The following is a 13840-nucleotide window of genomic DNA, read 5'->3' as shown; positions in this document are numbered from 1 at the left end:
GCATGAGAACAAAAGATGAGCTCATTGACAAGGTGCGGTGAATTATTCACATAACTTTATTAGTTCTGCTGAACTTTAACAAACGGGTTGTTTTTAACCAAGCCAGAGCAGTAATAGTAACATAAATGCAAACCATAAATTTTAAACATGTATAAAATCAGTAGCATTTTTGCTCTCTAAACAATGCAATACTGTAACTACATTTATCACCTACATCAAAAGGAACATCAGTTTTGGACAGGGTTGCTATGATTGCACCATCATGGTAGGCCGATAGGCTATCTACACAGTTAAAAAATAAATAAATAAAAAGACACATAAAGGAAAGCTCGAATGGCACATATTTTCTCTGTCAGTTCACCATAATATAATAACAGTAATAAAGATGATAATACTATGTAATACCTTAGAGATAAGTTAATATTCTTGAGCAACATCTTTGTATGCTGGCATAAACAACACATATAAAAGCCATGATATTCACATCTGAGTCTACTGTACATCATAACTTGTACTACATAGTGCAGATAGCCTGAATGCCCCCCTTTAAAGAGGCAGACGCTCCACTTTTCTGTTCTTTTTTTTTCTTTTTTTTTAAACTTCATTCTCCCCTGCTTTGTCTAAATGAACTATACAGAAGAAATTAAGATTTTTTTTCCCCCCAGGAAATGCACACTCTCTCAGTCCTCACAAGCTCGGATGTCAGTTTTCCTGTCCTGAAAGAAAATCCCTTTGCTCTTAATATATCTTCTCTTGGTGTATTGCCACTAGTCCCTCTACCCTCAATCTCATCAGCTGAAGCCTTTCATATGTATACACACATGCACGCACTCACTTCCACTCTCCCTTGCACACATTTACAGTCTATAACTATTATTATAAGTATTTCTTTCTACTATATCATACATTCTATAAAACTTTTTAACTTTGCAGAGACAAACTGCTTCCTCTGATTTCCCTGGCTATGGATGGCACAAAGCGAAGGGACACAATTGTCATAATAACCAAATTCAAATCGTGTGCTTCCGTTCACTTTGTCCTCTCAGTTCGATGAGAAGTAACTTGAGTTGGGAGGGCTGCGAAAGCTCTCTAATGACCCCTAGTGTTCATTTCTAGTCACCGCAGAGAGTCTGAGGTGAGGGTGAACCTGGTTCTCCTACATCTTTAAATTTATTCTATATCCATTTGGGGCTGATTATCTACTAAACTTATCTATTTAAATTTAATTTGTACAAAATATAAACTCTGTTGGTCTTAACAATGGGTCCAAATGGGTCATGTATGTTGGACCCTGTGCATGAAATGACTTAAAAACTGAATCCAGAATCCGACTGTGTGTGATCTCAGTATGTGCTGGGATTTTGAATGAAATAGTCCAGCCATGTGTAACAATGTAGCTGGTATTCTGATATGATTAAAGCACCAAAAATGATAATCATACTTTTTTATTTTTTGTTTTCTTTTTTCTTTTTCATCTGTTTCCAGCATGAGGTTTTCTCTTATGCACGCTGGAAAGAATGGAGTAAGGCGCTCTCTGGCCAAAAATGCAAGTCAACATCACACACTCTGACCACTAACTCTACTTTTACACAACCAGTGACACAGACTTACAATGAATAAATACCGCATAATAATCCTGTTGATCATTTTCTGACAATATCCCTGATTGTCTGGGTCCTTTTTTTTCTCGTGCAGGTATTAAATGACTCATGTATTAGTGCTGTAATCTAAACATTGTCATTCAACATTTAGTTTTTCCTGCCATCCATCAGTGTGGCACACTTTTCATGAACACTGATCATGTCGCATGTAGTAGTGGGCAACTAGTGAGAGAAAGGCTGTTTAGGAGGTTGAAAAATCTTAGACACCGATGAATGTAGTTCAACTTCCCGTTCAGATTATCTGCTTGTTGCATTTTTCACGCGGCCTTTGCTGCTGTTTAGTGTTTATAGTTGCTTTGAAAAGTATGTCAGACTGTACTGATTTATTCTATTGTAGACTGAGGTGTTTCTCTGCTGTAACGCTGAAGTGGTTGTGTGAGAGGCCTTGTCAATGTGAGTGTAGTGAAATGGAGAATCATCCTCATGGAGCTGTCTCTATATCTCAGTTGACTCTATCCTCTCCAGACGAGAGGGCCCCGCCCAGGGATTGGCAAGCTGGTGAAGGGAAGGAGGGCCCTTTTGGTCTTCGCAGGGTGGGGAGAGGGTGAGGGCGATGGGGCCGGAAAGGGACGGCGGGGGCTGAGGAGGCAGAGGTGAAAGGGCTGGTGGCGGAGGCGGAGAGTTAGAGGAGGTGGGGGAGGTGGTCGTGGTGGTGGTGATGGTGGTGGTGGTGGAGGTTGTGGTTTGTTTGGCTCCTAACTGGCTCATACGTTTTTCCAGCGCCTGGTTCTTCTGCAGCGTTTCCACATAGCTGAGCTGCAGCTGAGCCTGGTATTTCAAAACCCGCTCCTTCTCGTCCTGCCAGGTGTGCCGCTCCTGGTCGAAGTTGAGCGCCTGGCGCTCGCGTTGCTGGCGCTCCAGGCGCAACGCTGCCTGCAGCTGCTCCAGCTGCCTGCGCAGCTCGCCCGCCTCGTCCCAGTGACCCTCCTGGGCCCGCTGTGACTGATGGGCATCTTGACGCAATTGCACATCTTGGCAGAGCTGGGCCTCGTGACGTAGCTGCGCCTCCTGACGCATTTGGGCCTCGTGGCGAAGGTGGGCCTCCTGACGCAGCTGTGCTTCTTGGCGTAGTTGGACTTCGTGGCGGAGGTGGGCCTCCTGACGGAGCTGGGCCTCTGGTCGGATCTGGGCATCCTGGCGCATTTGGATGTCCTGCTGCATGTGGGCCTCCTGGCGCTGCTGCACGTCGCGCCACTGGGCCTCCTCGCGTTGCTGCCTCTCCTGCCTCTGAGCTTCCTGCCTCTGGGCTTTGGCTTCGTCGCTCTGAAGACTCAGCAGGGTGTCGGAGGTGGGGGTGAGGGAGTTAGTTGACGGCTCAGTTGGGTTTCGTGGGCAGTGGACGGCTCCCCATGGCGGCAGCAGCCCTGCAGCAGCTAAGTTAGGGCTCACGACAACTTCTGCTCCTCTGCTCACCTCGTTCAGAGCCCGCTTTAGACTCAGCACCTCTGCCTCAAATACACCCAGCTTCTCTCTAAGGAGGGAGACCTACAGAAAGGAAAAGGTATATGGTATTGCAATTGTAGATGTAGTTGTTTTAATACATTTTATTGAAACTTAACATTGATATTAAACTTGCTGCCCCTTTTATGATGATGGACATTGACATATATAGACATTATATATATATTATAAGCTGCTTATGAGCTCATGAGTACAAAGGAAAATTGTGTTGTAGCTTGGATATATAATATTGTCCAATCCCCAATTTGTCCTGGTCTCTTAGCCAAGTTTCTGAAATCCCTCCAAAGGATTTTGAGGATTAAATGCTTAACAATCTAGATTTAGTGGTAAACATCCCAATCCTGCAATCTCACTTGTCGTAAATTATTTTCTGATATTGTGTTGCACTTTTTGCAGCCCCCAAAAACAGCAGAGCGCTCGCTGCTACTGCACTCGATCTTATTGCAAACCTAGATTACTACAAGCTTCCTATTCTCTAACACACCATTTGCTGTCTGGCATTTTGGTGATTTACAGGGGCTGGAACAGCGCTGGACTGGCATGGCTTTTAATTCACTCTTAGACTCGAATAACAATCCTGCTTTAAATCAGGCAGAGAGGGTTTCTAATCAGAAATACTTGAAAGTCATTTTATATGTTCTGTATAGCAAGTTATGAGACACTACAAGGCCATTACTGGCCTTGTTTTCAATACCAGCTCAGAAATCTGCCAATGAACCTAATTATCTAACACAGATATATTTTATTATTCTCAAAATGAAGATTTTTATTTATTTGTGTACGGGTAACGCAATTGTGCCTGAGACTGTGGTCCACTGCTAAAAGTGCTGGAATATCCATAGTTTGTATTATTAAAAAAATAGTTAAGTTACTGAAATCTGAAACGAATCTGATTTTTTTTTTTACATTTTTAGTTGCAGCTTCACATAAAAATAATTAACTAACATTTTGGTGCAACTGAATTTTTTGCTTCTAAAACCTTTACTGAAAATCTGTATAGTGCAAATAATAAAAAAAGTCCCACAAGCCGCATTCTCGCATGCTCCGAGGAGAGCAGTTGATACACTGCTGTTATTATTATGATAATTATGCAGTAATTATTCCACAGGATGAGATGTTACAATCCCTTGTGCATTCAGAAACTCAGTCCAACTGAAAAACCGGCAGCAAGCTAGCAGTCAGCTACCAACTAGCAACCAACAAGAAGACACCAGCTAACTAGCCTAGCCAACAGCAGTAGGTAAGAAGTGATGGGATATGCAACTACTACAATTTGTTATGAATTTTATTTTATATTGGGTAATATATTTGTTAGTCTTGGTTGTATTTATATTATTTGAATCAATATTCTGTTCAATTTGCACGTCAGAAAAATTCCTTAAAAATACCGGCACCGTATCATATAATCGTATAACCAAGTATCAGTTCAGCACAGATGTTGGACAAAACCTTAACGGTACCCATCCCTATTTATCAACGAACTTAGCACTTTTTTCACAAGACGTTTTCACCATTATTTTTTTATTTTCACTTATTTATTTATTTATTTTTGACCGAGGATCAGTTTGAAATATTGAGTTAACGGAACAAGAAGAGTCCACAGTGAGCTGTTACATGAGGAGCTGCGTGCCTTCTCAGCAAGCTAACCAACTCCTTTCACTGTGCCCTGATGTTAAGACAGTTTTCTGAATTGATACACTCTGCAAGCACTAGCATTAAACCACATTTGCTGATATAACCATAAACCAAACTTTCAAATTATGTCAAAATTTGAATAACTCAAATGTATTAACTTATTCAAACGTTACTTATAATCATCTCAATCGCGCAATCAGAACTTACCTCAGACAGAGTCCTCCTCAGCTCTCCCTCACACTTCTCCAGCTCCAGACTCTTGGTGCTGTACGAATCCTTCAGGCCCAGCATGACCTCCTCCCGCTCCCTCAGCTGGGCATTGAGCTCCTTCAGCTGGCCCCTCAAGGCCACCATCTCTCCAGCTCGCTGTGTCACTTCAGCCTGACTCTCCCTCAGCTGCTGCTTGAGGAGGGAAATCTCTCCTGCTTTCTGACACACCTGAGAACACAGAAAGATAAGAGTGAGTGCTGTGGTGAATATACTCCCTGTCCCGGTGCATACAGGTGATTTAGAGACATACTTAAGAACAAAAGTACCTACATCTGTACCCACGCGCTTACTCAACTGTTCAGTCCGATGTAACCCAGATAAAATTTTTACTGAACTAGTCAAGCGAAATATACTCATATATCTCACCTCCCACTTGGTCTCCTCCAGACGAGGCAAGATGTCAGCCTGTTCCTTCCTGTAGTCCAGACACTTTCTCTCCAGGTCCTCTCTCTGAGCCAACAGAGCTGCCATCTCCTCCTGAAGCCTCCGCTTGTCCTGGGACAGACGGGTTATCTGGGCCTGCAGGGCCGTCTGGGAGCGCTGGGCACGACGAGTAACCTGAAGACGGACCAAACAGTTTCAGTGTTATCTATTAGCTATGTGTGGATAGAGATACTGTATGTGCAAATCCCGCAGTAGCATAGACAGTGGGAATTGAAAACTGATTAGCTTCGGGCTGTAAAAACAAAACTAATCCACCACAAAAGTAGCAGCAACATTAAAAGTGGCCATGTGATGTCTTTTAAGTACCAAAATGTTTATCTTTTATATCCATGTGCTGCTCATTAGCACAGCGGATCCTGATGCTTGATGAATTTCACGTAACTTTAACGTATATTATTTGACTTCAAATCCAGTCAAAACTTTCTATATTTTTTCCACACTGACTTCCAATATTCTACATGTATTCGGAGAAAACATGAGCAAAGCTAAACAAAGAGTGATTGTATTGTGGTATGTAATGAGGTCACCTGCTGCAGGCGCGAAGCATAGTTCTGTCTCAGCTCGTCCATCTGTCGCTCCCAGACTCGCTGCTTCTCCTCAAACACCTGAATGATTGCTGCCTCACTTTGGTCCAGGTTCCTGCGCATGTGCTGCACCTGATGGGGCGGGGGAGAGAGAAAAGGAATTGGGTACTTTTTATTTTCTCCTGTCCCTTTTATGAGTTTTCTCCATCTGCAAGCAAATCCATTTCTTAAAGTGACCTCTGACCTCTTGCTCTTTCTCCCACAAGCGGTCCTCGAGGTCTTGGATGATGTCGTCTGAGGAGGGGGAGGGGCGCAGCGGTGCTGGAGCGTCACTCAGGTGGCTCAGCCTCTGGTAGGACGATGAGCTTTTTCCTGAGGAAGACCGACCGCTGTCTGAGGCGCTAAGCCCGTTCTGGAGGAAATAAGCGCATCACGATCCATTAAAGACGATAACAGAAAGGTGCTTTGAGCCTTAAACTGAGCACGACTGGCGTCCGTACCTGATAGCCAGGCTTTTCCAGCTTGTCCAGGCCTGCAGCTGCCCCAGCCATGCCCAACCTGTTGATGTGGCTGGTGGAAGCACTGAGGGGCCCCAGGACTGCTGGGGGCCCGCAACCAGATCCCGAGCCTGTGTAGGTGGGCAGGCTGGTCAGGGAGTTTCTGCCTGAATCGGACATCCCTCCCTGAACCACTTCATTACCATTTCCCCCTCCCTCACTCCTGCTGACCCTCACTGGGCTGTCCTGGTCCAGGAGCAGGGCCTCTGGGACCTCTCCTGCTTCTCCTCCTCCTCCTCCGTCCCTGCCTCTCCTGCCTACTCTGCCCTCACTGAACCCTTCGCTCCTTGCCTCAGCCTTTCCCTCGCTCCCAGCCCCTCCTGCCTGGCCCACCAGGTTCTGCATGGAGTGGAAGCTCTTGGGAACCACCGGCTTGAAGGCAGAGGGACGAACGAGGCCGGAGTTGTTCTGCATCGCCTGAGAAAGAGACGGAGGAAGGACGGAAAGACAGTGAGAGAGACGGAAGGGACGTGACACAACACAGACAAAAAGTACAGGGAAGTAAACAAAATTTAGCATTGTGATGCGTTAAGCATGGCAACAACAGAATACAGGGCAATTTTATTTTAACTCATGAAGCAAGATTATGATGTATGTTGCAAGTGTGTTTTTCAGTGCAATATTGTCTCTAATCTCCTGAGACCCAGCGTCCTCATATGTGGACATTACATTTTAGGTTTGTGGCAGATTATTCTGTTTTATTTAGACCTGTTGTCCCCATAAGGAGACACTTTTGTCTGCCGTGTACTGGTAGCAAAGGGTCCATACACTTGTTTGTTTATGCTCATTAACTTTTATAGTTTGATTTGACGCAAATTTGACAGGTTCGCAAGTGCTCGTTTGAGAACATTGGGATCTCGCCCTTTCAAATTCTGCTTCTGCATTAGAATAAGCAGTTTTATACATATTGGTTCACATTGCTGACGTTATTACAATATTGAGTGAAATAATCTCCGTGTTCACATACGAGGACATAATTTATTTATTTTTTTTTTTTTCAAAAACTACTCTACTTTTCTACTTTATACTTCTTAGGTCCTGCTAATCTCAAATACTTTGAAGAAATTAACCAAAAGCTCAGATCTCAGGAGGCTAATGCGTAAGACGTGGTGAGCAATGTCTGTAGTGAGCTAATAGCTAAAATGCTTTAAACCAAAGTTCTTGTCACAGGTCACAGCAGTTTGGCAAATTAATTAATGTTTGAGTTTAACTCTAAAGATTGTAATTTGGAAGATAGCGCTGCAGAGCTACTTTCTTTTGGCACTGTTTCCAAAAAAAAGAGTATTGTCCATTAGCTTCCCAACTTTGTTGAAAAAAAATGCACGTATTTGCACAAAAGGAAAGTGCTTCATGAGTACAACAACCAATAAGTCTGAGGGAAGACTTGAAAGAGGCCCTGAAGAGGTAACGCTGAAACTTAAATACAGGTTTGGGGGGGAAAAAAGTCAGAAGTATGAGTTCACATGACAGTTTTTCACTCAATGACACCAGCGATGATGCTCTAGAGTGGTTTTGCACCACTCTCCTAAACCTCCAAGTACCTGCTCCAGTTTTCCAGACACTGGCAGGATCTTAGGTGGGTTGTGGTTTGGAGGGTTGTGGCCGCCGGGGTTGCTGTCAGCGTCCGTCCGGGGGGCTCCCATCTCTCTGTGCTGGTGCGTGTTCATGCCGACGCTGTTCTTCTCAGTCACTCCTCGTCCCACAATGTTCCCGCAGACGTCTAAACCGGCGGCCTGCATCTCCCTCTCCCTCTCTCTCTCCATCCTCTCATTCTCCAGCCTCTCCCTCTCCCGCTCCCTCTCCCTTTCCCTCTCCCTCTCCCTCTCCCTCTCTATCTTCTCCCTCTCAATCCTCTCCCTCTCCCTCTCTCGGGCCCTCTCCCTCTCGCGCTCCCTCTCCCGCTCCAGCCTCTCCCTCTCCACTCGCTCCCTCTCCCTCTCGCGGTTCCTCTCCCTCTCGCGCTCCCTCTCCAGCCTCTCCCTGTCCCAGTCTCGGTCCCTGTCTCTGTCTCGGCCCCGCTCGCGCTGCCTCTCCCTCTCCCTCTCCCACTCCCTCCTGCCCGCTCCATTGCCACAGTCATGCTGGTTGTTGTTGGACGGTGCCGTCATGGTACATTCAGTGTTGGTGGAGGAGGCCGTTTCGGTGGGCCGGTCGGTCCCGGTACAGGTCCCAGTCGCGACACTAACGCTCCCACGTTCATCGCTAGAGGCCGTCCCGTCTGATATAGTCGCCGGGGGCCGGGGCAGCCGCTCTGCACTGCAGCTGCGGTCGGCAGGGCAACGGCGAGAGAGAGGAGGGGCTCTGGGCAAGGTGGTCCTGGTGCCTACAGACTTCATGGCAAACTCCTGCTCTCCTGCCACCCCACTGCCAACACTGCCCATAGTGGGGGTCAAAGGTCAGGGATTAGAGGTTAGGAGTCAGGATTGGGGAGGGTCACAGATACATTTGGAAGTAGTGTGGGTCATCACAACCTAATGCAGGTAGTGGGGGCACACACACTAGAGGAACACAGAGAAATGAAAGAAGTTATACAATATTGTAATTGCATAATGACTAGTTATACAATAACAGATGCAGAATAGACTCCAACCTACATACAGGAGCAGCGTGGTCCTCCCACCATGATAAGAAAAACAAAAAAATGAAAAGGGTCAGATGGATAAGTCTGGACAACTATAGTGAGAGGATAAATTAAGTGCAAGAAAAAAACCTGTCCTCCAGTTTAATAATGAAATCATCGCTTTACTTTCTGTTTCTGGTGTCTACTCAGAAGTGAAGAATTCATTTTTGATTTGTGTGGATAAATTAAGGAAACACAAAACACAATTTTTTTGTGTCTATTTGCATCATTGAACTGGAGGGGTAGGGTTTTCAATTATTTGTTTTGTTTATTTGAACACGTGCATAAAACGGGTCAAACACAAAGCTCTGAGAACAGCCTGGCAACAAATGCAATTTTTGTGAAGCTTAACGTAGTTAAATTTCCCTTTGCTCCATAATATTATAATATAAACCTCCAAAGTAAAATCTTTTTTTTATTATTATTATTTTTCTTATTCAAAAGTAGAAGAAATGAGGTGGTGTCCCTTCATCTCGGCACAAACTGGTCCTGCGGGTTTGAGGAATATGAAATATCAACAGAAAGGATTGTTATTGTATATATATATTTGGGGTTAATTGGAAACTCCAAGGTTGCTGAGGTCAACATTCTGCAAACATCAACCAGATGTAGAGCACAGGTCTGTGTTCAGGGTCTCTGAGAACAAAAGTAAAGTTTGCTTTCGCTCCAGAACCCAAACAACATTACGGTTTGCTCCCTGATCACTTATGAAGTGATAGTCAATGGTGGTACACATAAAGGTGTGTTACAGTTAATCATAACAATAGCAGGTTATTCCTGTTACAGTGGCCAGTATACACTCAGTTGTCAGTTTATTAGGTACATCTAACTAATACTATAGGTGCATCTAATCTAATACTATAGCACTGAATTGTTTAAGGCTTAAAGTGAACACATTTGATCTAATTAAGAGAACCATCCTTGGAGAGAGACTCCTAATAAAAATGGACTGTAGCACCTTTAGCATTTATTTTAAGTTCAGCTCAATATTATGTTCCTTAATGAATATTTATGAACAAATATGTGTTTCATTGAATAATCACGACTTAGCAACAAAGTGTTTTTAATATATAGTCCAACATAAAGGCTAAATGTTAAAAAATAGAATTCGAGCTGCATTCAGAGGCTGTAATAGGTTTTTCGTTTTTTTTTATTTTATTTTATGGTAAATTCAGGTATGCTGGGACACCAGGTAAAATGGGACAGCACAAGCAAATAGTCCAACTTTTAACGTGGTGCTGAGACCTGTGGATCTGTGGAGGTTCATGACGAAGGTCACATGACAGAATTCATGTGACATCAGGTGGAGGCTTGGAGGTGGTCAGCATCAAACATGAAGTGTACCCCCAAAGAACAGGGGGTAAGAAAAATGACACATGCTTCAGCTTGATTTGATAATAATGGTGTAAAATGGTCCATAAAATATATTAGATATATAAAGGATATAGAATCATGTATGGTGTAGTAGTGTACTACATATATATATATACACTATCAGACATAACATTAAGACCACCTTCCTTATATTATGTAGGTCCTTTTTTTTTTTTAGTTTAGTTCTTGTAATTGAATATAATTAGTTAAAATAGCCTATGCCAATAATTTCCTCTGTCAACGTCAAACAATAAAGTTTCATGCAAATGTCACTTAGTGTGTTAAGTGTGTAAACTGGTTTAGCGTTGACTACTCTAACACATTTGTTGAATTAAGGGCCTGTTTCAGAATGGCGCCCAGGAACCTGTCGGACAGATAGAGGAAGAGAGTCCACAGGAGGGGGAAGAACACATATTATGAATGAAGTGAAGTATGAATTTATGTTCACAAAACTGTGTCCATAATTGCCAAAAAGGTTAAAAGGTGAAAAGAAGTTTAGTGTCAGCTGCACGACAATAATGAGCCATGCTTTGTCAAAATATCACTCACTTGATATTTCACATAAAGAAAGTATAGACCTGGTGGAATGCAGAAATGTATTAGATACAATGAACATGATAAGTGTCCCAATATAGCTGAATTCACCACTAAGAGTTTTTTCTGTATCTGTAAAGGCACATTACATGATAGAAAACCCCTATCCATGGGCTCTCCGTGGTCTATAGGTTTTTTTTTTAGGATGCCGGACATATATCCCCAACATCCTCATCAGAATCCAGCCTGAGACCTTTGTTACATCTTCATATCTTAGCCACAGGAGCAGTGTCAGCGTTCATAAAAGCAGGATTTAGTGTGATGTTTAACTGTATTAACTACAGTTCAGTAGCAAATGGGAAACCGCGGTATATGCAGTATATACAAGCATCTATGTGAGGAAATCAGCAGAATACACATACTACGACCACGTGCCACTAGCTAGCTGTCCTGCACCACATCTTAGCTTCAGGAAGGTTACAATATTCAGGATTTGTTCAAAAATAACCGAGAGAGCCGTTGGATGTGTTTTCATTTTGGAGGCTGTGCTGTGTTTTGCGGTGCTATTCAACTGTGTGGTACTCACACATGTTTCTGTTATTCTGACATATTAGTCAGTGAGGCTAGGCTAAATAACAGAAACACGTTCATGTCCACAAAGTGCATGCTCCAGGACGATCGCACACTTCGATTACCACCTTTCTGGTGCTATTTTAACATAAACTAAAAGCATTATAAGATTGAGATTTCTACAATAGAATGCACTGGTTTCAGGTAGTGTACCTAATAAACTGGCAAGTGAGTGTATAGAGGCTGTGTGTGCTATTATGTTTATGTGGCTATGATCAGCTCCACTGAATTACTGAGGTATTTAGGAGGTTGCACATTTACATCACCCAAACCCTGCAGCTAGTACCTCATAACCCAGATAGATAGATAGATAGATAGATAGATAGATAGATAGATAGATAGATAGATAGATAGATAGATAGATAGATAGATAGATGGCCATGCCAGTGCACCTCCCCTGCTCAGCCCATTTACTAGAGGTTTACTTCCACTTGGGTGAATAGTAGTAGTAGTAAAATACACTGCCTATCTATCTGCGGCTCTGCCTCAATCCCCTCCCCTCACGACTCCCTCTCTCTTCCTTTTCTCTGCATCCCTGGGCGGCAAGGGCGGCTTTAGCAGCATCCGCATCAAGCCCCGAATCGACTGCGCTCCCAAACAATTACTCGCTAGGCCTGAGACAAATAAACCGCAAAGACCAGCGCGCCACCCCTCGCTGAATACATTAGAAAAAAAAATCCAGATCAAAATGCACAGCGCCATTGACATTGACGACGTATCATGCAGTAGCTTTGATTTACCGATTGTAGCATCCTGGCGGTCCATCATCAAAGGCTACTCACTATTTTGCAGCTTGGCGGTTTGTAAGATGGCAGCCACGGTAAACAATATTGTCACAAGGCAGCAACGTCGTCAGTCCTGGTCGGCCGGGCTCCTCAGTTATTCGGCGTCGCTGCCGTGGCTCGGTAACATTAGGGATGCTTCGACCGCTGTCAGCGTCGGATGCTGATGATGGAGTCGGTCGGTGGATACGCGCATCAGCTGAGAGACACACACCCACCTCTGGCCCCGCCCCTCTGGCTGCATGATGCAAACGCCCACTTTTGGCATCCATCCAGTGATCTCCCTGGGGAATAGCCTATAGAGTCACACGGATGGATGGATGTGACATTAAATGCTAGACAGCTTGTTCTTAACATTGTCCTCCTGTTTTGAATAAAGCCAGGATGATGCAAAAAAAAAAAAAAAATCGACCTGTCACTGTTTAGTTAGCTGTTAATTGATTCACATTAAAACATATAGCGGATGCAAAACAAAACTGCAAATTTTTGAAAACAGTTTTTCTGTATAGCTAAAACTCCTGCATCCCCACATCATTTTTTCTCTGCTTTGGTCCCCACCGACTAATGAGCTATGTGAACTATGCAGCCTCCTGCTAAAAACAAAACAACACCTGGAGTCGAAAGGAGCAGCACCTTTCACATCAGGAACAGACCTAAGCATTTAAAAGACAAATAGCCTATATATGTCCCATCCTCCTCTGATTTTCTCCCTGTAATAATATAACACTATAATACTGTTGGTTGTGGCTGGTAACTCCTCCTGTATGATGACAATGGATGTTTATCCTGGATAATATTTCATAAAGCCAATAAAATCATTTGGATTGGAGGGTCCAATTTATCTATAAGATATATGTTGTTTTTTATTAACCTAAACTTTATTATTATCACTCAAAAAGGACGACCAGAACTAAAAATCTGCTTTCCTCCTGCCATATTCCTGTTTACCCCTTGTAAACATGCACAGAAAGGATTTATTTAATCCAAATGCAGAGAATGGATCAGATCAAGCATTTACATTAGGCTCTAATAATTCTCATCATATCTTATTGAATGGATTATCAAAATGTTTACACCATCATTTAATCTGATTGAGAGTTCCCTCTGACCAGGCCGGTCTGTATATGACAGGTCAAAAAGTGACCCAAGTACCTATTTAGCTAACGTTGTTTCCCATGTGCATACTGAAAGACTTTCTGCTCCACCTGCCCCCGCTGGACGTCCCAGTTTTTGCAGTTTGAACCACACAATAGCCCAGATTCCAACTAAAAGGAAAACCTCTGCACCCTTAGTACTAAACCTCCATAAAGTTAATGGGACTTGTGGATTGACAGATTTGCTGCGAAGG

General features: G+C 43.5%; 2 protein-coding genes across 2 annotated transcripts; both read right to left on the bottom strand.

Moving 5' to 3' along the window:
* Positions 1-37: 37 nt before the first annotated feature.
* Positions 38-8356, bottom strand: LOC125011598 (leucine zipper putative tumor suppressor 3-like). The gene is made up of 7 exons (XM_047590803.1): positions 8094-8356; positions 6496-6969; positions 6240-6407; positions 5999-6127; positions 5394-5585; positions 4965-5195; positions 38-3146 (listed from the first exon to the last, which is right to left on the bottom strand). The coding sequence occupies exons 1-7, from the start codon at positions 8313-8315 to the stop codon at positions 2097-2099; spliced, it is 2466 nt and encodes an 821-aa protein (XP_047446759.1). The 5' UTR covers positions 8316-8356; the 3' UTR covers positions 38-2096.
* A 115-nt stretch (positions 8357-8471) lies between these two features.
* Positions 8472-12775, bottom strand: LOC125012031 (negative elongation factor E-like; the record flags this gene model as incomplete). The annotated part of the gene is made up of 2 exons (XM_047591623.1): positions 12451-12775; positions 8472-9050 (listed from the first exon to the last, which is right to left on the bottom strand). A coding segment is annotated over exon 2 (462 nt), but the record flags the coding sequence as incomplete, so codon positions are not given.
* Positions 12776-13840: the final 1065 nt, after the last annotated feature.

Source organism: Mugil cephalus, chromosome 8, assembly GCF_022458985.1.
Source record: "Mugil cephalus isolate CIBA_MC_2020 chromosome 8, CIBA_Mcephalus_1.1, whole genome shotgun sequence".
NCBI lineage: Eukaryota > Metazoa > Chordata > Actinopteri > Mugiliformes > Mugilidae > Mugil > Mugil cephalus.
The sequence above is the reverse complement of the archived record's forward strand: the minus strand, read 5'-3'. Positions and strand labels throughout refer to the sequence as shown.

Excerpts from the sequence above, each read along its gene's own strand:
- LOC125011598 (XM_047590803.1), bottom strand. The coding sequence starts at position 8,315 with ATGGAGAGAGAGAGGGAGAGGGAGATGCAGGCCGCCGGTTTAGACGTC. Across the intron at positions 6,408-6,495 it reads TGGAAAAGCCTGGCTATCAG|AACGGGCTTAGCGCCTCAGA; the intron begins GTACGGACGCCA and ends TATTTCCTCCAG. Across the intron at positions 6,128-6,239 it reads TGTGGGAGAAAGAGCAAGAG|GTGCAGCACATGCGCAGGAA; the intron begins GTCAGAGGTCAC and ends CCGCCCCATCAG.